The 26,289-nt window shown below is 38.6% G+C and overlaps 1 protein-coding gene across 1 annotated transcript in view; it reads right to left on the bottom strand.

Moving 5' to 3' along the window:
* Nucleotides 1–12,905: 12,905 nt before the first annotated feature.
* si:dkey-215k6.1 (transmembrane protein 132C) overlaps nucleotides 12,906–26,289 on the bottom strand; it is a 225,629-nt gene continuing 212,245 nt past the window's right edge. The window contains 11 exon segments of the mRNA XM_018671676.2: nucleotides 12,906–17,252; nucleotides 17,254–17,340; nucleotides 17,601–17,875; nucleotides 18,113–18,245; nucleotides 18,247–18,413; nucleotides 18,596–18,724; nucleotides 20,716–20,844; nucleotides 21,479–21,541; nucleotides 24,145–24,222; nucleotides 25,021–25,152; nucleotides 25,392–25,455. Of these exon segments, the coding sequence (XP_018527192.2) occupies nucleotides 16,712–17,252; nucleotides 17,254–17,340; nucleotides 17,601–17,875; nucleotides 18,113–18,245; nucleotides 18,247–18,413; nucleotides 18,596–18,724; nucleotides 20,716–20,844; nucleotides 21,479–21,541; nucleotides 24,145–24,222; nucleotides 25,021–25,152; nucleotides 25,392–25,455 (1,798 nt within the window). The 3' untranslated portion in view covers nucleotides 12,906–16,711.

Genomic DNA, 26,289 nt, shown 5'->3' on the forward strand with positions numbered 1-26,289 from the left:
GAGGCATAAGCTATATCAGGCTGTGGATACACAGGAAATATTTGTCAGTCGGGCTAAATCATTATTAGTTTTCTGTCTCTTTGGGGAATTTGTTGATTATGATAAAGAAAAAACAGCAGCAGAGTAAACAAATTGAGACATTAACAAGCACAAGCTCGTTTTGTTTTGTGAGCAAACAGAGAGAGAAAGACAATGAGGGAGAGAGACACTGCGACCCCGAAAGAGAAGAAGACAAACTGAGCCAGAACTTGAGAGAGCCAGGATAGGCCAACCGCACAAAGAATCACTTGTCTCTGTCAAGGCTGGATGCTGGACGACTGTGGGACTCCCAGGGGTTTCAGCCTGGCTGTGAATGTAAATAAGGCTTACAGTACCGAGACACAGAGCAAACCTGAAGGGAGGATGAGAGAGAAAAAAAGCAAGTGTAGAGCAACATCAAGCGTAGCGAGGAAAAGTAGTTTTCACCAAAACTGGTCATATAGCGATGACACTGACACACACACACACACACACACACACACACACACAGGCAGAGATAGAAGGCTGATGCTGCGATGCAATTTGTATCAGCTATTTGTAGGACCACCAGAGATACAGGTACAAACACACACACACACAAATGTGGATGGAGAGACCAGCATGCACTGATGTTAGCACACACATACACGCACACACACAGACAAACAAAATGCACCTGCAGCACAAATTCACAAACTTATATACCTGCAGAACACACACACACACACAGTAAGATGTCACCAACTCCCATGGGGAAATTTTCATGCTCTGAGATTCATATAGTCAAACATAAGCAGATAAAATGCACACACTGACACTTAGGAGAACCAAACAGGGGGACACACACTCCTATACAGGTGTGCACATGCTCAACGAACAAAGCCCTGTGACTTCAGCCAAGAAGAGAAGCAAGACCACAGTAAAGTGTGCATCAAAGTAGAAATACATCACCAAATGGGTGGGGTGCAAAGAAGAGGAAGGGGTGAGGCAGGAGTTGAAGAGTGGCAAGGAGGGTGAAGGGGCTGGATGGTGAAGGCAGTGATAAATGGTAGGATGGCCTAACAAGATGTTGTGTCATGGGTGAGCTTCATACTTTGTCAACACTTTGTCTCACTCTTATTGTTTTGAATTATAAGACACAGACTTTGTATCAGTACCAGTATCTGTCACTTAAGTTCCGCTAAAACCTAAATTTCCCCACACGCTATTACAAATCAAAACTGTGAACATGCCAGCAAGCAACAAAATTCCATCAAAATGTTCTCTTTATTTAACTATAGAGTATTCTGTAACATAACTTAGTAATTTATAAGCACAGCACACACTGTCAGTAAATTTTTTACAGCTGGATGTCTAAAGTGCTAAAAACATCTTTTTCTGCCAAAAACAAGAAAACATGTAAATTATTACATTAAAAATCTGTGAAATGCATCCCAGCCACATGGCATCAGGCCGCTGTCATTTATTACAAATGCCAACTGCATTTCCTTCTGGCCAAATCATTGCCCAGCCTGAGTCCTTAAAGTCCAGTTCCCCAACAAACTGGCTCTGTAGAGGGTATTGCCAAACTCAGATATTTGTCTTGGCACATGGCAGAGCACTGTTTGTTCTTCATTAGCTTCAATTTACTAGAGGTACTTGCAGTACACTTTTAGACTTAAACCATTTGACTACAAACTCCCTCACATAAAATTCTCAGGTTTTTTCTCTTATTTGGTTTCCTCTGGAGCTTTTGTGCTACTAGTTGTGTGACTGCTAGGCATGAAAACAATCAATCTTGACCTCAATAAGGTACACTCTGCACAGCAAGCTGTTTTAAAAATACACAAAATAACTGTTAGAATTGCCCTTTGAAATGCTTGAAAAAGAGCAATATAACAACTACAATATCAATGTATTAATAAAAAAACATGCCTGGTTAAATTCTAATCAACGTGATCTCATTATGTTTCTGACAGAAGTGTCACTATAGGTGAGGTTGCAATTTTGAATTCATATGAAGGTTTTGTTGATCAAGATATGTACAGAATACTGATGCTGCTACCAGCATCTGTAATTTATACTCTTAATAATTCTTTCAAATTCATTCTCCTCTGTTTCTACCCTTTTGTTTTGTCTTTCTGTGCCTCATTTGATGTCGGTTTTCTCTCCTTCTTTCATTGAAGTTCCAGCTGTCATTAAACAAAGAAGAGCTGAATGGATGAGGAGCCATTTAGGGCTCCGAGTCTGACTGAACATATCATATATCATACACCTACACACGCACACACATATAAACACAGTGATATCTATATCTATATTTATTATATCTATTCACATGGTTTATTAGTAAAGGCTTATGCACACGCGCGCACAAATACACAGTCAGTCATAAATCAAGGCAGACTTTGCCGGACTATGGGCTGTGGTACAGTTGGTGCAGTGGGGTTGGCTGAGCAGACATGTACCTGAATGTACATGTCTGTGTGTGTGCGTGAGAGAGAGAGAGAGATAGAGAGATAGAGAGAGAGAGAGAGGGAGAGAGAGGGAGGGAGCATTAACTTAATGGCTGCAGGACTAGGCTTGTGGCTCACTTCTGCCAGTTTGCTAGTTTGAGAGTCAATGATAAACAGTCAAAGACCTTGGTTGTATTGTGTGTGTATGTGTGTAGCTGTATAGAAATAATAGGGTTGTGTAGCTCACCTTGCAGTCTGACCCCATCTTGATTTTATGCGTGTACGTGTATTTGTGAATCTAGGAGGAGACCCAGTGGATTTAATTGCAGAGAAATAGTAACATGTGCATGCCTATACCTGGTTTTGGGGATTTTGTGAGTGGGTACGTTCAGGAATCCACTAATTGCTCAGTGTGTGCGTTTCTGTGCGTCTGTATGCCAAGAGTAATGAGGCCATTAGTTACAACAGCAATGACACAGACTGCAATTTAGTTGTCGCTGTGTGAAGTATGTGTATGTATCTCTATCTACTCTATACAGTCTATGTATCTACTGTATATCTGAGGAAATATGTCCAAACAGTGAATGATGCCACAATCTATTAACACCATGATCTGTGAACATGCTAAGAGGCTCTTATTTGTGTGTGTGTGTGTGTGTGTGTCAGTAGTAGGATATAATCTATTAGCTTGCAAGCTCACTAAGAGCTGTGGATCACCAAACACCTCAGGGAGGTCACACAGCGATTAATGGGCCATGAGTTACACAGGGAAGCATGTATGTGTGTCTGTGTGTGTTTGAATGTAAGCCACTGTTATATAGCAAGTCAATGTTTTTTTCACACACAAATGCAAAAACTCACATTTACAGCACACAGACGCATATCTGTATGTGCAAATTTTATGAGCGAATTCCTAAATCATGAAAACTTTTTAACATATACGCAGGAGGATATTACAATGACATACTGTGAATTAATTCGCTACAGATTTACCATATAATCACTACATACTTGATTGCATCACTTACCCTAAAAGCTTGTCTACACAGAAAGCATTTCAGCATTTTTTTTTCCCAGTCATCAGATACACTTTAATCAATACCACTGTCATAGGCGGTATAATAGCTTGTTGTCACTTGGGCTATACAACAGCACCTTAAGCCATATTTTTTCTAAACACTAAGCACTGCCAAAACATGGCTTAATTACACTCAATAGTATACTTCAACACATCCTGACAGAGGACTGAAGCTGCTGCTCTGCTAACATTGTGCTGTCACAATGTTGTCAGTGAAAACTTTATTTTATTTTTATTTAACTTTACTTTGTACAAGTAGTCTAGGTAAAAGGCTGGTGCGGAGGGTTAAGGTTAGACTAAGAGAAATTCATATAGACACCAAGTCCTCACAAGAGTAGTAATATAATAGTGCATGTGAGAGTTCGTATACAAAGCTACTGCACTGCAATAAACTCCTTGACTGGTCATTCATCAATTTAAACAGGATAGATAGGCAGGCCGGGATAAGTCAGCTTCCTAATGGACTCACAAGTACCTCACAGTGTCTTGTGTCATTTACAGTCAATGCTTTCATTTCCTGCTGAGCAGCAAGGCTTACAAAGGGAATCTTTCAGGTGAAATCCAGCAATGGCTCCCAAAGAAAACTGAGGAGATGAAAAACGTAAAAGAAATGCTTTTTGTCATTGCAGAATGGTTGTACCTACATACACAGAGAACAATCAACAAACATCAGTAGACTGAAAAGTGATTTGATATCTTCAATAGAAACAATAGAAACCCTCAAAACTTATTAGATAATATCAATAATAATCAAAAATAAAAGCTAAAAAATGTTTAGAATAGACAAATATAAACACAAAATATATGACATAATATATATCAATAAGATTAAAAAAACATCTTGTGATTAGTTACAGTGCAAACAATCTATAAATGTGTTAAAAATAGGTAGTCATTCTGTCAGAAAATATCAATCAGAATAAACTAAAATAAATATACTAAATAATTTTTTTAAAATACTTCAACTACTTCTTTCACCAGACATTATGCAGTTGTGAAACCTGTGTTGTAAGTTACTTTATTCTGCTAATTAGCTCACTAATTAAGTTCACTATAATATAAATAAATGGTCATTCTCATTTTTGAGGTTAGTTTTGGATTACTGGCAAATATAAGGAGTTTCTGTTACAGATTTAATTAAATTCTCACTCTTTGGTTTTGTCAGGACTACCAAACCAAAGCCAACACAGCCTTCAGGGATTGAATACCCCATGGCTGTACAAACTTCTTATGGCAGGAAACCCACACATACATAGACTTAGACTTTATTGATCCCTTTGGGATGACTCCCTCAGGGAAATTAAGTTCTACATATACACAAACACACTAACAAATATATATTCACCCTTGCCAGTACATACCAATTTTATCTTGTAACTTCTGATCACTCTGTCTGTTATCCCCGGGATATTAAATTCCACAACTCCACACCATGTAACAACTTTACATTTTCTCACAATCTACAACTAGATTTAATATTTATGTTTCTCTTAACAATCTGTAAAAAGATAAATATGCACAATAATTCTGGCAAAAAAAAAATCTGACTTTTGATCTGAAATAACCCAATTAGAAACAAAGATTTTGTTAGGCAAATACACTAAAATCAATTTATTTTTAACATTTTGATAAAGGTACCAGTAAAAATTTACATGAGAGGATGTTCTGTGCTTTTGGACTGAACCCAGATCACTTAAAAACAGGACTTTCACTTTTTCCACTGGCATCCCTTGGTGGGCACCCAGGACACCTTGATGGTATATGGCCATTTTGTCTTTACTCTCCCTTTCAAAAAACACACTGTCACTGTTAAACCTGCATACACTTCTATCCATCCCTTGCTCTCTCACCTACACAGATGGTAAAACTTAAACTCACACACACTTACTGTACAGTATTTCCTTCTGTGGCACTTTTTATTCATCTTTCTGTCTCACTCTCCCTCCCTCACACACGCACACACATACACACACAAACACAGTCTCTTGGCATGCACAGCAATAGTCATTTTTCTTGTTAATGTAGCGTGTCGAATTTGCAGGGCGGCAGCGTGCAAATGAAAGGTTGCACGTCTCACTCGCTTGGCAATATGTATTTGATAAGAGCTGTAAATCAACTAGTGTAGCAGAGCAGAGCCTGCAGGGACGGACAAAACACATGTTAATGGAAAGCAGCACTAAATTGGAGAGTGGAATACTGTATGTGCACGAGCAAGTGAGACAGACAGAGATCAAGTGTGAGAGAGCAGCAGACAGGCAAAGACATGGAGGGTCAAAGTGAGAGAAAGACAAATTGGTCGTATTTGAGTTTGGGTTTACCTGTGTGGACAGTCAGAAGAAAAGTATGTGTGCAAAGGAGTCGAACAGCTGTAAGAGATAAAGACTACAGTATATGACAGTTGCAAGTGTAAGAAACTGATAGTGACACAAGCACAATGAGAAAGGAGGAGATTCAGAGAAACCTAAGCTGGCAAGGCTGGGTTAGGACAAAATAGAAAACAGTGACATCTTACATTTTAGTATGCACACATAACTATTTTAACTATTTGTGGTGTAATGGTAGTAGGAGGGGGCACAAACTGTATCTATGTGTCATTTTAGGGGGTTATATAAGCCAGCAAAATAAAATGTGTTTATTATAGTCCTGCTGGTTTTAGCCCTTGTGTGGGTTTGTGTATGTTTGTGTGCCCTGCAAGCATAAAAGAAAGTGTACAGGTGTATTTACCTTAATGGACAAAAGCACTATGGCTCTATTTTGTAAAGGTAATACTGTCATTACTGCACTCCCTCGAAAATAACTCTGTATTATTATTATTATTATTATTATTATTATTATAACAACAACAGATAGCCTCATCATAACATACATGCACAGTCACTCACACACAGACAAACCCACTGACAGAAAGTTGAGCATGCCTATACATCCAAGCATATGTATAAATGCTTCTCGTGTCATTTTAAGCTTTTTGTGCATCACTTAAAGCTGTTAGGGTTAGGAGTTAGTCAGTAGAGAAATGATATGGCATGAAATGATGTGAAAAGCATAAAATGTGAAGTGATAATGCAAAGTTGTCATGTTACATATGCTAAACTAGTAAACTAGTTTCGCAACAATACATCCTCACTTTGGAGGTTTTCCCTCAACTTCCTATTGCCATTAGAGTAACTTAATCCTCATAAGAATAGAAAAGCAAGAATAGATACAGACACAAATACACTCATAACTACAACACACGCGCACAGAAGCATTTTAACATTGTGGTATGTGATAGAGGAAAATGGGGTGATATTTGGAGAAATGGCTTGAGAGACTCTATGTTACCCTTACTACTCGTAAAGAGTAATAAGGGTCTAGATTTGGACTACTGCTTTTGTTTTCCCTCATGAGTCTGGCTTCTCTCAATAGCTGCATTCTCACTGGGGCGTAAAATACATTTCAGTGCAGCATCCGCATGGCTCTGCCTGTTTAAGGATCACACAAGCAAGTTGTCAAAACTGAGGCTCATGGAAGAAATCTGAAAGTTGATAAAATTGTAAATCTCACTTTTTCAATAAATTAGATTGTTTATTCTGTAAATTGGGAAAAAAAGACATTCCTGTCAAAATGTATTTTTTGTTGGTTTACTAATTTGATTGATTGATGATTTGCTTTGGTACTCATTAAACCCTACAGATTCTTTGACTACTAAGAAAAAGTTATATTTAATAAAGAATTAAGATGTATTTTAATATCAAAAACTTTGCTTGAAAACAAAGCTGGTTCTCCTGAAGAACAGGTGAATAACGTTAACAAGAGTGGAAACTCCATATCCCAGTTAGACAGGGAGTATATTTTTTCTCATTGTTTTTTATGTAAATAAATAAATAAGTCCTTAATGCAATAAAATATGGGCCATCTGTTACACAAACGCCAGACGCACAATGGATCTTAAAATGTGGACTGAAATACCAGAAAAATAGTAACACTGTAACATCTACAGCACTGCAATTCAATACATCTCTGTAATAAATCCTACCTTTATGAAGCTGTCATATTCAGGTTTTCATCACACTTGTCAGTGAAGTGTTGAAGGAGAAGTTTTTGACTTCATTATATAAAATATTTTTCTGTTTTGCTCACTGTGGACTGAAAACACAAGTGGGGAAGTGAAGAGAAGTAATAAAATAAAATAATCTGCTGCAGGTGTATGTAGCACTTGTGACTTCTACACACACAGCCTAAATTGAAAAGCATTGTGTATCGCCATTACAGAATTCTTTCAAAATCTACTTCATATCATCAGCAGCAAAGTTTGATGCAAAAATGGTACATAAAACATGCACACTTTTACACTGAACATCACCTCAAGAAAACATCAAATTTAAAATAAAGCGCTTCAGTTTACACTGAAAAAGCACTTTATTGGGAACACCTTTACACCTCATACATGTTATTATCCAGTCAGCCAAGCGTGTGGCATCAGTGCAATGATTTTGATTGTACAGATACAGGTCAAACATCAGAATGGGGAAAAAATGTGATCTCAGTGACTTTGACCATGTCATACTCGTCAGTGCCAGACGGGCTGGTTTGAGTATTTATGAAACTGCTGATCTCCTGGGATTTTCACACACAACAGTCTCTAGAGTTTACTCAGAATGGTGTGAAAAACAAAAAAAAACATCCAGTAAGACTAGAAAAACATAGCCTGGTCTGATGAATTTGAATTTCTGCTGAGGCACGCAGATGGTAGGGTCAGAGTTAGGCATCAACAGCCTGAATCCACGGACCCAACCTGCCTTGCGTGAAACTTCCAAGGCTGGTGATGATGGTGTAACAATGTGAGTAATGTTTTCTCCACCCCATAATGCCAATCAATCATGGTTTGAATGCCACAGCCTATTTGAGTATTGTTGCTGATCATGTGCATCCCTTTATTCTATATAGGCTACTTTCAGCATGATAATACACCATGTCACCAAGAAAAAGTAATCTCAAACTGGTTTCATGAACTTGACAATGGGTTCAATGTACTTTAGTGGTCTCCCCAGTCACTAGATGTGACTGCAATAGAACCCCTTTGGGATGTGGTACAAAGGTTATGTGATGCAATAATGTCAGCATGGACCAGAATTTAAAAAGGGAATATTTCCAACATCATGTGGAATCCATACCACAAAGAACTGGTGCTGTGCTCGGGGCAAAGGGAGGTCCAACCAAGTATTAGTATAGTGTTCCTAATAAAGTGCTCTGTGTGTGTAATGTTAAGTTGACTCAATGCACCAGTGTTGTCTCTAAGAGGTATTTGACTGTCCTCTGTTGAGCTGAATATGAAAAGACTAAACAATATCTGTGCTTTGCAGGATGAAACTATATGATGTCTGCTGTTCAGACAGAAATGAGACATCTTTTTCTTTTTGTGAGTAAATGGAAGATATAGTTACAAACGGGAAAAAAATCCATTAATAAAGATAAAGAGGGTATCTATTTGTAAAGACAAAAAAACTTAACATTTATAGTGCCAGAGAAAATGTGTGTGTATACAAAAAGATAGAGAGAGTGCATTTCTCAAGATAAAGTAAGCAAGGGTATTAATGTTGCATGCCTATGAGGGAGTTCCCAGTGTTACTGTTACTATCTAGAATCACTTATTCTGTCCTGTCTAGTTCAGTCCTATTTGAAGCCATTTTCAGAAAATTGTTCTATTTATTGTCTGCCCCCGCAGAGCACTCAAGAAAAGGGAAGGCTGTTGATTTACCATCAATACAAAGGTATGAATCCACAGTTCATTCATACATTTGCTAGTGAGTGAGTGATCCTCTCTGTTTGATTTGTCTCTAAATTCATCTTTCTTCTCGTGCAAGTCAATTTGCCAGTGATAGTTCTGGCCCATTCAAACTACAAAGGCCGGACTAAATCCACTTGTCTGTTTTGGCATGAGACACAAAATGTCTCATCACAGATTATGGCCTCAGAGTGGACATGGCTGAATTTACCGCATCAGATTCTTAGAAAGCCTATAGTTGCACTGTGGTATAATGAAACAAACCACATCAAATTCAAATACACACATCACAGATACAAGTCTTAGCCTATGCTACTTTCCTATGCATCTTCAAACACACACGCTGATAACCAAACTTAACAATAAAATAAAAAAAAAATAAAAATCAATTGCACGACTTGTTCAGATAACCAACAAACCTCCAGTATGCCTGCTCCTTCAATGATACAACACGGCCTCGAACAGTTAAAAGGATGAAGAAATTCTCACAGGCAATTAGAACACCGTCTGGACAAGCTCACACAAATCACACAATAAGCTGGTCGTTTAAAAAACAACAAATGCAAAACTGGTGAAATTTCACAAGCCTCGGCGGGCTCGTCTTTGCAGCATCAGAGAAAACAGTCCAGGACATAAAATGACCTCCGTAACATCAATCCAGCGAGCAAGACGTACAGATAGACAAACATATTTACTTATTGTATCTTACTCACGTTTTTGACGTCCAGTTGCATTCTTATTTCCGTCATGGCGATGATGGTCCGTATATCCAAGTTTTATGATGGTAATTCAGTTTATTAGTCCAGACAATTAATATCTCTTCTCCTCGCTCCACCACCGCTAAGGAACCAAACTATGTCAAAAAAAAAAAAAAAACACTGTACACTTAGCTGGTAATAGCAGCACTTGAAAACAAGCAAACGCTCACGTGTTGTTTGTTTGATTTTTCATCAACTTTGCAACTTGTGTTGCGGCCAGACTGTCTTCAGAATGCCGCTCGTTTTTACCCAGTAACTTTTTACTGTTTCGCAGTGGCACACGGTTACTGTCTGAAACTCCTGATTGTCTAATTAACTTCACCTGGTCTCTCTCCCTCGAACAACGAGACTGGATTGTGAAAATGCTACGTCACCTTTGATCACACCGACTTACTGTTTACCGCCCCCTCAAACCAGGGGGCGCTGTTTCACTCATTTAAGGAAGCTCAATTAAACGAAATAGGAGGTGTCTGTTATTTGATAATGGAAATGACTAAATTTAATATGTTTTAATATTTTTTTAGCTTGTAAAGTGTGCATCCCCTTTGTGGGCTGTGTGCATTTTTAATGAACTGAAGTTTAGAACAATGCAGGTTGGTGATACTGGTCATGGTAGAATATAGAGGCTAGATTAAAATATTTTAATCACTAACATATATTTGCATTTTGACAATTTCCTCATTGCTATTTGTGATTATTTGATTTACATTTAGATCATTTTATACAAGCAGACAAGACCCTGCTGACAAACTGTGGCCCAACCAAGACTAGAACATGGATGTGACTGACAGATTCAACATCAACAAATACACAGTTTTTGCACATGTGCATAAATTTTGTTTGCTTGTCAAAACCCACTTGTCACATATTTGCTCCTCACCAACAGGACAAGCCCTTCATATGCCTCTGGGTTTTAAACACACTTGACTCTGCACAGTGTCAAGCCATATTCAATCATGTCATCATTGTATCATGTCTCTGCAGACGGCAGTTCTATTGAGTGGCAAGCTTTTGGCATCTTCAAAGTCAAAGTTCAGTAGGCTTAAATGTTTCTGTATAACAGATATGAAGAATATCAGTACAGCAGACACTGCCTGCTGCATTTTCTATATAGTTTGTTTAGAAGTGGCCAGGCCAATGACAGTGCTTCAAGAGGACATTGACTGACAACAACCCAACAACTGTGATACATCTCATTAGAGATGATGATTTGTGCCAATATCTAAGGGAAACACACTGTGTCCTCTGCTCTACCTTTTTTCATACTTCAGCTTTTCTTTACACACTTTGTGAGAGGGTGGGCAGTATGCCACAGGGTGACGTAGGCACTTAAGATCAAATGTAAACTTTATCATGGATATCTAATTTCATACTTATTCATGGCAATCCGGTGGGCTGCAAAGCATTATCTTAATTAACTTTTGATGTAAATGCCTCTCTTCATCATCAAGACTCCCGCTGGGCCTCCAAGCAGCAGCTCACAGAAACTTGGCGATTAAAGCCCAGACAAATTTAGCAAGGGATCTCAAAGGATGAGCTGTACCCAGTGGTAAAGTAGTCATTTCATATGTAAAATGTGACCATACAACCAATGTCAGCTGTGTGACCAAAAAGAAAAAAAGAAAATTGTCACTGTTGGTGAACTTTTAAGCCACATACAGTGGCTCTAAATTTAGTCATGAGCAAATCACTTCCCATGTTGTATGTAGTTGATGTAGATTGAGTGTATCAGCATTCCTGGGCTCGGAAAACTACAATTACCTTAATGCACTAAAGCCAGACAGTGATCACTGCTGATTGATTCTCCTCTGGCATGGCTCATCTCAAATAAGTCTGGAGCCACCAGGTGATTTCATTAGTTCTTCCTCTCTGACTGAAGGTGTGCTAATCACTGAAGTTAGTGGCTGTTGTCTTGTCTTCATGACACTACTGGCTATATTCTTAATTAAAGGTTTAGTCACTGTTTATCTGAAGCGTTCTTACAGAAACACCACTGGAAATCTTTCAACACCATCTATGAAGTACCACAAGAGAATACCAAATACATTTTAGTGTCTTAACAGTGTTGCAAAGCTTTAGGTTGTTCAAAATATATTTGTTTTCCCTTTTATGGTAAAATAGGCACAATATCTTTTCAGATATACTGTATACAATTAATTACTTTTTTTGTGTGAGCATTGCATTTCATTAACATGGTGTGACCGGCATATACAATCTTAGACAATCCAGTAAAACCACCTCTACACAGTCTCTTTGTTTAGCCTGACATATTAGCACACATATGATTGAAAAAATGCATGTATTTATACACATAACTTGACTCAAGATGACTCAAGTTCCTGCTACTGTATCTACCTGTCTGGTTGTACTCCGTACAGTACCATCTCCATGAAAGGCTGATACACAGAAACTGCAATGAAAGTGTTTTTTGGTGTTTTATGAGTCAAAACTTTCAGACAGTCACAGCAGGAAGCAGTAGCAGGGTTTCCACCAATGTTTTGCAAGCCTGGCAGTCTGCTGGGCCTCAGTTGACCCCCCACTGGGCCTAAGAATGTCAAAGAAGAGAGGTAAAAATCCAAAAAACCTTGACAGTTTTGTCAAACTGCCAAATATAGGAAATAATGGCAATATAGAAGAGACTGCTAACATTTGTGGCTCTGCCAAGTCAACAACATTAGCCCAGCCTCAGGTTGACCAAGTGTAGCCAGTGAGCACTCCATCCTTCATAACACCGTTACAACAATCAGCCACCAGGCCTAACAACTTCTCTGGTGGAAACCCTTAGTAGCCGAGTATCATATGACAGTGTATATCACAGAGTATTATTAGACAAAGAAGCAGGCTGTTGGTCTTGGTTATGGGTCTTTATTGGCCTCCAAGAACCATGTTTAAACAATGACAATAGCAAAAAGAAAAAGAAATTAAACAAAAAACCTCTTCTATCTGTAGAGTGTTCGACTGCTGTTCATGTGTACCTCCCACTGTAACTACATAACAAATGAACACCATTTCAACAATGTAAGTCTTTTCTTATGAGAATATGTATTTGTCTTTTAGTGACTGGTTTTGTGGTTTTCAACACAGTCAGATGTCACCATTGTAGAAGTTCCATGTTTTTACTGCTTGCTTGTTGAACTACTGCTGCGCATTGGCTCCAATCAAGAGGAACTGTTTATAAATATGCTTCTGTATTTCCACCTTTAGGATTTACATGCATTGGTCTGAAAATAATTTGGCTTAGAGATGTGTGTCAAAGTATACAGAGCTGATGTGATTCTAAGGTGGTACATTCACTTCAGTAAAGTGTTAGTACAAGACAGGAGGAGACATCTACAGTGACTGATAATGTAAAACCATCCTCTGAAAATAAGGCCTCCTTGTTTTCTCTAAAAAAAAAAACAACAACAAAGCAGCACCATATGCATATCGTTTACAGAGACATTGCCTACCAAATGTGTACAACAAGGAGTGTTACACATTGTGAGTGGCATAAACCTTTCTCATCAGACTTATGTTGATATGAAACTATTTTGCATTAGTTAAATAAGTTTTGGAAGAAATGAAATGTTCTTGTGCAGCATTATGCTGAGTATTGAAAGTCTCAGCAGAACATATTGTAAACCCAATCACCTTGCTTACGTTTACTTTTCGTAGAGCTGCAGAAACATCACAGCATTACTTGCATTGGTTGAACGCTGCTATTGCAAATTGGTTAAATGAACACAATTCTGTAGGAGATGGATTGCCAGAGGATATGGACATAACATGCAAACCTGTTCTTTCTAGTTGCAAACAGCTACTGTCCTGGGTTTTTTGTGTGTAACCTTCTGACAGCTGCAAAGAAGCCAAACATTTATGCTTTTAAAACAGTTCCTCTTGGGAACTGTGCAAAGTTCAGCAGCAGTTCAGTAAGCATGCACGATGGATACATGCAGTAGATCTGCCTTTCTCTTGTATCAAATAAAAGGTGAAATGCCCCCAAAAGAATCTCTTAAAACTAACCTTGTATTTTTTTTAGATGACATCCATACAGTTTAAAAATTATACAACAGGTAGAATAGGTCTCACAGGCTGAAAAGTATGATTAAACCCACAGTTCTAGCATGTTAAGAATCAAAAAGTTTTTCATCTGAGAACACTGCTACACTTATACCTTAAGCAGCTATTGAACTTGTATCTGTTCGACTTATCCTTTCACAGCAGTCTTGTTGCTACTTCAGAGTAGGCAAAGATAAAGTAATGTGTACGTGTCCAGAACATACAGTACAGTCGCCATCATTAGTCAAAAATATCTATTGCTTTGGTGGAGGCTGTGCAGCCCATTTAGTTCCCCCATTTGGAGTTAGCTCAGGTCTCTTATCCATCTATCCAAGCTCTCTTTTCTTTCTATTCTATCTTCTCTCTGTTTCAGTTGTGTTTTCAATGTGCATTTTTATTATGTTTCTTGTTTAACAAATGATTGAAAAGAGAGATGCTTAGTTTTGGCAGTAATCCAGATTCTGCCTTTGTTTTCCCTTGGACAAGCCCACTGGTAAATGTCCTAACATTTGATTTGGTTTTCTTTCTGAAATGGATCTCTCCGACTCACCATCTTTGAGTAATTTTGAGTGTGATACATGATGGATTGCCTCCATTTTTACATCTCATTATGGAGGTAAACTGATTCCTACCCTGTACAAAGACAAGAACTCATTCAATACTTTAAACAAAGACAGGAACATCTTTAGAAAAAGAACCAATAAGAACCAATAATAATCACTTTCACATTGTGGTGGTAGATAGTATTGTGTACCATATTTGCACCGTAAAATGTACAAAATATCACCATGTTGTTGGCTAGTGACCTGCAGTCTTATTCACAAGCACTTTGAAGCATGTTTTATTATTTACAACATACAGTGTACTCTGAAACAGTAACACATTTATAAATAAATATTGCAATCTTGACAATCTTACAGTTCTCCTTTTTTATTGTCAGTTCTTCATGACTCGTCACCTGAGCTTAACGAAGGTGAGGCAACCTCTGCCTGTTCTGTCTCCTTCCTTTCACTTCCTCTCTTTCTGTATGTGCTATCATTCACCAACAGGTCTACTGTTTTCAGTCTTTGCCCTTGGCCTTTCTTCCCTTCCTCACCCTCTCAAATGTAAATTTAAATAAATAGATCTCTAGAAGAAAAAAAAAGACTCATATATCCTCAAAGTCTTAATAAATCTCAGAAATAAAAAGCTACAATTAATATCTTCCCAAATTAGGAAAAAATAACAATGAAAAACATAATAAAATCATTCTATTTATCAAAAAGGACAAACAAAAGGAAAAAAAAAAATATATATATATAATAGAGTTCAGCAACATGTGTTATGAACCCACGTCTCTTCATTAGATATTCAAGAGTGTCACTCCATTTTCATTTTTATTGTAATGTCATTCGGAATATCATGTTAGCTCCATGTATAACACTGTACGTACTCTGGTCTGTGTTGAACCCTATGCGGTTTCTATTTTAAATAATCCTCATTATTAAATGTTCCATCAGGCTTTGCAAAGCCCAAGCAGCCTCCTTTTCATTTGAGACACCTCTTATTTTAGTTTACAGACAGTATTTCACAGTATTTCACTGTGTACTTTAGTTCACAAAGTTTCTACTGCTGTCCAGTCAACAAGGCGAGGGGCCAGGGGATGATGAGATTGGTTCTGAATACAGGGAGAAAGCCGTCATTGACTGCAAGGTTTCAGAAAACAGGAAGTAAGCCTCAAATATGGCTAATGTCCTTTCCTGTTTGGAATTGTGCAAGATTAAATGCCTCTGTCTTGGATCCAAGGGAGAAACAGCCTTTTGTGTGACATATCATTTTCCAACTTGATGCGCTCTGTTTGAGGAAAGAGGACGATTGCCTGAATACAGTGCTAAATGGCAGCTCCCACTTGTGACTGCAAAGTGCCTGAATTTGCAGGAGAGTACTTGGAATATATATATATATATATATATATATATATATATATATATATATATTTTTTTTTTTTTTTTTTTTTTTTACATGTTTCATTTTACTTCTGAGCAATGTCAAAAGGAGATGGGTCACATGATAGAATAAGAATAAACAGATTGTATCTTAGTTAGTGATTCATTATGTAACCACTCAGCAGACTTGGCAGGTAAATGGCAGGTTTGTATATTAAAATGAGATCTCTCAATAATCAATCAACAGCCACAGTCAGTGTTGGCAATATACCATATGAGTAAAAAAAGACTTCTGAGACTCCTTGTTTAAATGTGTAGTGGCTTAATAATGTTTATCCAATAACATACTCTGAATTAATGTATAGCACAATGCTTTACTGGTATTCTGAAAAGAAACATTCATATTTATTGTCACAAAAAATAACATAAAATTAACTCATAATGTTGTTTATTGTTTGCTACTATTGATGTGTGAGCTAGTGACGATGCTTTCCATAGCCTAAGGGGAGCTAAATTTACCCATCCCCTACACTATCTGTTCAATAATCTTCATTTTACTGGTCTCATATTCCTCCCATTCTCCCTCCCTTCATCCATTGCAAAGGCATTACAGGTGAATTGTACTCATTGTCCATCCTCCCCCGCCTGCACTCATCCTCTGCCCCTCCATTTCTCAGTCTCTTTCCCATGAGTCACAGATTGTCTTGTAGCCTCTCCATGTAGGTTCTGATTTCAGACTGACCCAGGTCCATATCCTGACACACCCACTTGATGTCATCTTCACTCCCATTGGTCACCAGGACTGAGGAGTTGGTGTATGGGCCACCCCCACCCGAATTATCATTGGGCAGAACAGTGGCAAAAGACGTGAACTTGACACGTTTGCGTTTGGCAGCTGCAACTGCAGCTGCAGCCGTGGCTCGGGGGGAATTATTCAGATGCTCTGCCTGGCCAGTGGCGTCTTTGCCACCAGTAGTGATTGCTGAAAGGCATTGATGCGGTTCTGGGACAGATCTGGGTATGGTCTGTCCGTGGGTGATGCCCCGGTGTCCACCTGTGCCACCACTCCCACTAATGGTGCCCATGCCTGTACCCATGCCCATCACCAAGGTGTTACCAGCCCCATTCAGCAGGTACTTGTTCTCCTCGTATCCTCCTTCATTCCGGTCGATGATGGTGGTACATTCGTCTGGCAGCCCACCCTGGCATTGGTCAGAGTGGTCAGCTAAAAGGATCAGCTTCATTGCCAAGCCATACCCAGTCATGGGCGTGGTTCATGTTGCCTCCTGTCTCCAGAACGGGCACTTGCTTGTGACGGTATCTGCAGACAAAGGACGATCATTAGTCTACTGCTGCAGTATAATTTTGAACATTTTCAGGCTGTGCTGCTTCTTTTATATTACTATTACGATATTATAACATTGTCCATCAACATCAGGCACTTGGTATATAAGCCTTTCAGGGTCACATAATGGTCTGCACTATGAGGTTTCTCAACCACAGTGTAACTCTTACCAACACAAGTCTATGGAGTTTAAATACTTAGCTCAAATGATGAAAACTATTTTTCCAAAGTTTTACCTGAAAGCAAAGCTGACACAGTTGATGAGGAAGACCAGTATTGCCAGACAGAACACTCCCAGAAGGGCATACATTCCAATCTCCAGGTCTGACAGTCCTCTGGTGGTGTGGGTCAGCTCACTGTCCCCAGTCCCTGGTACTTCCACTTGTGCTGGGTAGCCACTGTAATCTCCCGCTTGGTTTGGACCGCTGCCTCGGCTGCTGCTGCTGCCTCCGCTGGCAGCTTTACCACCTGAAGCACGGTGGGTTACTGTGCTTTTGGTCGTTGTGCTAACCTGGCAAGAGGTAATCAACACATGCACATGTTTAATTTCTATCCAAAGTGGGTTTTTATAGATGACAATTTTTACCTATCAAACCTATCAATGTTCATGCCATCCTCATTTTGCTGAATTACACAAGAATGAAACAATATTATGTAATGATGTTGTAGCAAATTTAAGTTTCTATTTAAGGAAAATATCCCTCCAACAACCCTGCCCATTTCTCATTCATTCATTGTTTCTTCCCACCTTCCTCATGGCTCCTTCTTCTCGATCCACTGGTGCACTGTTGGACTTCCACTCTCCTCCATCCTTTGTTCGCTGCTCGCTAGTGCTGTTGTCCATTCCTCCTCCATCCTCCTGTCCACCTCTTCCCATCACACCTCTTTCCTTCACTCTTTGCTCCAAACTTCACCAACACGTTACCCACTCCAGATGCCAGCACGCTCTTCCTTTTGGACTTCTGACAGGTCTCAGAGATGACCATCTCTACACGAACCAGTGGCCCTTGACCGTCACCCTCTGCTAACACAATTGGCCAGTGTTGTTCCTAATTGACAGAGATAATATGAAGATGAACAAACACATGGGCCTTTGATTAAGTTAAGCTTTCAACAATGTCATCTGCTAATATTTATTTTCTACCATCTGTAAAATTTGTGTTGTAAGATTTCTAGCATCCTTCACAAAGCTTTAACTTTACACATCTGATCAAAAGGAAGCTGCCAGTACCTGATTGGTTATGGAGATGACACTCTCATCCAGTGAGACAGCTGAGAGGAGGAAGTCCTTGGGATCATAGATATCAAGTGGTGTCACTGAACCATCACTGTACTGGATCCATGCACTGATCACAGCTTCCTGAACGAGACAAAAACATTTTGTGTATGTGTGATTAGGTACTATTGACAAATTCCACTCTGCTCTTACTATTGCAGAGAAATTGTTTTTTTTCTTTTTTTTACATGACCCACAGGCCATAACTTTGGCACATTTGTATATGAACAAAGGATCATGTGGCTATATGAAATACAAAGGTGTTGATTTAATCTCACTACTCTTATCAGTGTTATATACAGATGCAGCAGGCAACTGTTTTTTTTTTTTTTTTTTTTTTTTTTTAAAAGCTGTATCAACCAAACTCTCTACTTTCTGATATGTTTTTAAATGTTGTTTGCATCTCCAACATAATGGAAATAAACATACCTCTTGGAGAAAGACACAAAAATAGACTAACCACTCTGTTTTCTGTCTTTTTCTGACTCTCTCATCTTGTCTGTGATTGTCCATATATTCCAATACAATGAGAACAAAACCTAGAGAAGAATGTTTGTTGTCTTCTTCTAGCAGCAACTATTCCATAAAAAAAACAGTTCAGCAGAGAATGTATTTGGCTTGTCTTTAAGTGATCCTGCCTCACTAATTTCCCTTGATAAAACCCATTTCTTTAATCAGAACACAGAAAAGATGGTGTTGGTATAACACAACAAAAACCTCCCTACAAAAGTAATTAAGCTCTGACATGAGGAACAACACTTTATCTCTTTCCCTTGCTTTATATTTACATTAAATTGTCATTTTTTCTTGCCTCTTCCTTTCCTTTACCCTACCTCTGTTTTCCACTTCTTTTTACCCTGTTTTCTTCTCCTCCTTACTTTCCCTCTCCTCTCTCTCCACAGGTAATGGTGAATGATGTAGATAACAACAGACAAGTAGCAAAAGAAAAAGAAATTAATGCTTGAATGAAATGTAGGATCAGATCTATATTTTCATCGTAATGAGCTTCCTCTCATCCAATTAGCCCTTGGATAGAAATTCTAACGTGGGATGCTGTTTGATAAAAAAAGAAAAAGAAAAAGAAAAGGAGGGAGAAGGGAAGCTGGGAGACAGAGAGGGCGTGAGGGATAATAGCTTGAGATAGCATAATAATAATAACCCTTGGCAATGTGATTAGAGAGTCAGGTTTGGTGGTAGCCTTGCATTATAGCATGCATGTGGGTGTCACTCTATGTGTGTGTGTATAGTTTTTAGGTGTATAAGAATGTTTTTTTCTGTAGATAACTGATGGTTATGTATTGTCTAAAAGAGCAAAAGTGGAGGGATGAGAATTAGAAAAGGTAGATTTAAAACACTGGTATTTAATTTTTTTTTACATTTTAATTATATCTCTTTATAATCATAATTTAGTTGGTCATGTATATTATAAATGTAGTTTCAATTATGATTTCAATTAAACATTGAGAAAAAAACTGAAAAAGTAATTGCCTTTATTAAGCTCTTTTTTATTTAGCTTACATTCTAGGCCTGGACTGTCATTAAAAAAGAAAAAAAAAAAACTGTATCTTTTAGGTGGGTATAACTGTAGCCAAGTAGTGCTATAGCCTGGAAGTTACGCACTCCTAATTAGAAACTGATTATGGAAGCGATAACAGTGATATGATGTCCGCAGCACAGAATTACTGTTTATGATCTGTGATTACAACCTTAGGGGTATTACCATAGAGATGGGAACAGCTTAAGATGTAGTCCATCAGTTTATATAAGTGTTTGTTTGTGTGTTCATGTGTGTGTGTGTGTGTGTGTGTGTGTGTGTGTGTGTGATACAAACCTAAAGGCAAGGTGAGGTGTTTATGTATGTTTATCATGTGTCTGCATGTGCAAGCTATATTCTGAAAATCTGATAAATACAACCCTGGGAGGATTTGATATCTTGCAGAGATGTAGACATTTTGATCTGTGTGTGTGTGTGTGTGTGTGTGTGTGTGTGTGTGTGAGAGAGAGAGAGAGAGAGAGAGAGAGAGACAGAGAGAGAGAGCAAGAGAGAGTTCATGAATGCCTATATTATGTCCTACCTGTTTATGTGTGTGTAGCAGGTCTGTAGCCGTAGTCGTTAACTGGATAGCCTGGTAATTTCCAGGACTTGCTGTCATACTGAGAGACAGAGATGCAACCAGCTGGACTCCAAGGTCTGTGATAGTGACCTAGACAAAAAAGAAGTCACTCACAGAGCAGCCTATGAAAAAGTTTGACTTCTTTCTCTTTTAGTGGCTTGAAAGGACAGGAAAGGGAAGAGACAAGGTTTGGTCACAATGGTCTGGCTTATTGGAAATCAGTAAGTGTGTTCACTGTGTGCCAAGTGTTAAGTACACCAAAATGATTCTTTTGTATGTAAAAAGAGCTGCACATTAAACACAATGGGATAGATTCAGCACCTTCTGCAGTACTGCATGATGACATTTTGATAAATTATGTGGGTAAATTAAGCAGTATTAGGCAAGCATCAATGTAAATCTTAAATGGACCATAATGGATGATCTTATAAAGGTCAACAAATCAAATTACCTTTGTTTTTCCTTGTTATACCATACCATGGCCTGATACTGTATTGCTCAGTTTGAGTACTTCGGGTTCAATGTCCACAGGGAGTGCCCTGATAAACATGTGTTTACTTGCTGTGTCAGCCACTTTGGATGTTGTTTGCTTTCATTTTTTGGCTATTAAGCTCAATACTGTCCCCTTGTATAACCAGTGATCTACAAGATGAGATCCATAACACATGGCAATAAAATAAACCTACATCCAAAATCCATAAAATAAAGCAGTATGCTATTTTACCTTGTCATCCAACACAGTCACAGTCTTTTCTGCAAGGATGGAGTCAGACAGTGGGGACAGAACCTGCAATGGAAGATAAAAAACCAACATGGTTGGCTGTGAAATGACATGAAGTTTAAATTTAAATCAAAATAAAATCTTACAGAAGTTTTTCAAAGTTTTCACTACCTGAAGCTAATCTGCATTATTAGAGTTGCAGAAGTGTCTATGTATGCACAAAAGCAATTTCATCCAAAATCTAAGTTCCTAAAAACTTTCATTAAAAACCTCCACTCTGTGATAGTTATACATTTCCTGCTCTAACACCCAGTGTCTGGCAGGTCTTTCCAGGGAAAAATCCTAAACAGCACTGTTTTCAACAGCTGCAAAATCTAGGTATAAATACATCACATTATTGAAAAGCTGGTTGTTTGACAGGTGATGGAGTGACAACTTGTGTCTCAAAATATTGCAAAATACTAACAATGGGAACAAAAAGAGTTTTAGAATCATGAAGCAGAAGACATTAGGAGGTACAGATATATTATAGAAAACTCTGGAAAAGGCTTTTGTTGTTGTCTCTGTGATTACTGCCTTCAGGTGAAAGTGAAGTGTTTAACACTGACAGAGGGAGCAGTGAGAGCTGGTTAACACTGCAGTGCTTTGGGCCACATAGACTGACAGCATCTGTTAAAGTTAGGAAACACACACAGGCTGATCAAGTGAGTTTTGTCTATATTCTGCACAGGATATAATCAACCATGTCTTCAACTCACATGACAATACTGGTGTTTTCTGTGTAAAGAAAATGCTGGATTGGAAACACACTGCTGCTGTCAATTCACATCTCTATACATACTATTTTGGGCTCCTGGTTTTTGTACCCTATGTCAAACAATCCCACACACACATACACATACACAGTGTTCCCGTCTGTCTCCCAGCTGTGCTCTGCTGTGTTAGGATCCAATAAAGACAACTTAGCATAAACAAAGCACAAGGCCAAAACTAAAGAACTAAAAGACAGTCACTGGAAAGAGAGGAATGAGCACGTAAGTGACAAATGGTGAGCGAGCACGAGAGAAATAAATGGAGTAGGTGTCAGTGAGAGAGAGACAATGACAAATAGAAGAGGACAGAAAACGAGAGGGGGCAGAAAGAAGGAGCGCAAAAGAGATTGGGGTACAGATGGAGAGAGGGAGCAGCAGGCAGACAGTGATAGAGATTAGGGGCCCCGTGTTGTAGTGTACTACTCCGCCTGGCGACAGGAGGACAGGCAGATCTGATTGGTGTACAAAGAAAATCTCTCAGCGAACGAATCGGGGCGTCAAACTCAATCCCACCCTTAGTGAGGTAACAAAATGCAATGATTGACAGGTCTGGGATTGCTCTCCAAGACAGACAGAGAATAAAAGACTTGAAGGGGGAAAAAGGAGCTGAGAGAAGGGAAGAAGAGGAAGAGGCGATACTCGAGGAGCCGGAGCTGGGGGGTAAAATTGAAATGTCAAACTATCAAATGACGGCTGTCGACTCTGGCATCTCGATGGGAATGCTGGGTAAATTCTCTCTCCTGGCTTCCAAACAGAGCACAGCTGTCTGTATGCGTGCATCTGCGTGTTTGTGTGTGTTTGTCTGTGTATGGGTGCATGCGCGCAGCAGTCCCCAGTCAGACGGATGCAAACACACATTCAGCTGTTCCCTAGTATCCCCCCGTTGCTGCACTGAACTCAGTGCCAACCGACCCCTAACAAAACACACTCTACAGAGCAATCATGCAAATGTAAGTACTTAGAATGAAATTCAATCCTGAATCATAAAAATATATAGTTTCAACATTGTCACATAAAAGATGGGGTTGTAATATAATAGGATAGAATATAATAAAAACTGTATTGACTATGACTGTGACTTATTTAGTGGCTTTGCCTTGGCTCTGCTGTATACAACCATAATGTAAGACAGTAAGCCACAGGACTGTCCTCCACTGTCACATTTAGTCACAATGGGCCAGCTTATTGGAATTCAGTGAGTGCACAAGTGTGTTCACTGTGTGCCAATGTTAAGTGTGTGTCTGTGTGTAATTGCTGAACATCACACTGAGATGTCAGGGCCAAATCCGACAGTTAATTGTGGCTAATTGTGTAACGAGCTGGCAAGCGAGGCTTATAACTGCAAGAGAGGAAGAGAAGCGGAAGAGAGAGAGAGGATAATGTTTACATCACTGGAGTGCTTATGGCTGCAACATGAGTCGCCAAATTACACTGCGCTTCACATAATCATACATTTCCAACTTTCTCTATACTTGTTGTCCAACAAGTGATAAATATATTGTCGATGTTAAGTGTGTTTTCGGAATACTTAACAGGCAGTTCAATCACTGATTCTGAGATGTTCTGTACTTAGAAAATGGTTTATACCAGAGTTGGTCAGTTTCTAAACTTATATTAAAAGTTGAATCAAGTGGCAAAACTTTGACATCACATAAAAGTTTTTGGACTATTTTGTTGTATATTTTTTGTTTCATTCTCATGTTGAGATATGCAGGTGAATATATACTGCTTCAGTTAGGATTAATGAGCTGTTTTGTGGTTTGGGATGTTATTATCAACTAAAATAGTTTAAAAGAATGTGCAAAAGAACAGACTGAATTACTAAATAATCTTGAGAGTACAACAGAGGGCACATACCTGTATAGTGGTGATCCCCAAGTCCCGCCCTATCAAAATCCGTCCATCTATGAGTCTGGCAATGCGAGGATCTTCTACCTGTGAAGCACAGACACAACTGCCAGTTTAAACTACAAGTTTTATTTATTTATTTATAACTAAGCCTTTTGGGCTTTGTGCATTTATCCTAGATTAGTACTACATAAAATTGCTACTTTTAAATATTATTCAACAGTGAAACATCACTTGTAACAGGAAAGAGTCCAAGATACAGTATAGTTCAACATTTTGAGAAACATACTTTTTGGATTAGTGATACCCCTCATGTCTGTGTATTAAGTATGGAGGAATATGCAGGAGGTGATTAGCTTAGCTTAGCATAATGACTGAGAGCTGGGGAAACTTCCTGTCAGAAGTATCTAATTTGTGTGATGCATACATCAATGAAAATGTAAAAACAGTTCATGCTTTTTGAGGTTATGAGCTGTAACTATTTCTTAGCAAACAATAGCCAGGGTGAGTGGTGTGTGGTGGCAGTGATTGGTCTTGTTTTGCTGTCAGATTAAGGTTGCCAGGGAACTAGAGGAGTCGCTGCACAGAAGTGCTGAGTGGAAAGAGAGACCATCATTCATCAAGTGATAGTTACAGCATGTAAATGCGAAAAATAGTCCTTTTAAATTTTTTTTTCAAACAAATGAGATACAACATATTGATTCCCATTTTTGAGAGTGTTAGGCTAGCTTTACCCTCCACTTCAAGTCCTAAGGTTAAGCTAAGCTAATCACCTCCTAGCTCTAGCTTCATGATGCAAAGACATGAGAATTTTTCCAAAAATGTTCAACTACTCCTTCAGGAGAGGGTGTGTGTGCACATACGGGTGCATTTGTATACAGCTACCTTTAGCTGGTCCAAGACCAAGTGGGTGATATCAGCTTGCCAGTCTGCACCCAACATATAAACCATCTCTCCTCCTGGATCAGAGGGTTCTGCAACAAAATGGGTGAGGACCCGCACCAAGGCATACTGGTACTGAAAAGTCAAGAGAGGGGAAAAATTAGACCCTGATGCTTAACCATACAATGGGCTCTTAACACTTTGTTAGCTTGTGAGTTATAATAATAGAAAAATGGTACACATTAATACTCCACAGTTAAACCAACTGAAGTAGTAGTCGGACAGCACCCACTGTTTTTTCAGGTATATTGGCATTGAAGAAAAGGATTAAAGAATGCTTTAAAAGTGTGATATGAAAAGCAATCACATAATACCTGTAGGGTGCAGCCTTTGCCCTTCCTCTCATCATCCTCATCATCTTCACTGTCTCTGGTAGGTCTGGGAAAAGAAGAGGTAAATGAGAAAGCAAGAGAAAAAGAGAGAACAGAGGGTGAGATTATCTGGTAATTAAATGCCACTTTTATACTTTACACTCAACTCCAGGTAATCTACAGTATAATCTCTGCTCCAAGTCACACTCTCAGTCACAGAAAAGACACGTCAGTTTTTAATCCAGCTGTAACGCATTTAAAATACTTTAGTTGTACAATGTGCATTTCTTGGAATGCGTGGGTGAAAGATTTATGTAAATGACCTGTACTCCATTCTTTGGTAATACTGACTGCAGGTGAGTTTCTCTCAAACAGCATACCTTAACTATTGTAACTTTTCTTTAAAGCTAATTTTCCTCATGAATGGGCCCCAGTTCACTTAAGCAAGTATAGAACTTAGAATGACGACTTTTCAAATAACTACACCTATAAGGCACACATACAAAATGCATTTACACAGTAAGAATACATATAAAACATCTGAAATGTTCTTTAGGTTTACAAGGCAACACACATATTATATGTAATATTGTGATACATGCTATGTTGTCTCAACATATACAAGCAGCTCTTCTTGAACAGCTTTCTAAAAATGATTTTTATTTCTGCTTTTATATAAAATATGCTTGTTGAGGATTACTGCTGACACCAAACAATCATTCTGTACTGGGTTGTTGACATTCTTTAAAGTTGTGTTGGTTTTTCTGTCACCATTCTTCAGTAGTTTAAATTGTATCTGCAAAACTGGAACCTCATGCTTTCCTCTGGTGTTTTCAGCTCTAATATATTTGACAATCTGTGTGGAGTCCTGCAAGGATCAATTCTTGGACTTCTCCCATTT

The sequence above is a fragment of the Lates calcarifer genome, linkage group LG13, assembly GCF_001640805.2.
Source record: "Lates calcarifer isolate ASB-BC8 linkage group LG13, TLL_Latcal_v3, whole genome shotgun sequence".
Lineage (NCBI taxonomy): Eukaryota > Metazoa > Chordata > Actinopteri > Centropomidae > Lates > Lates calcarifer.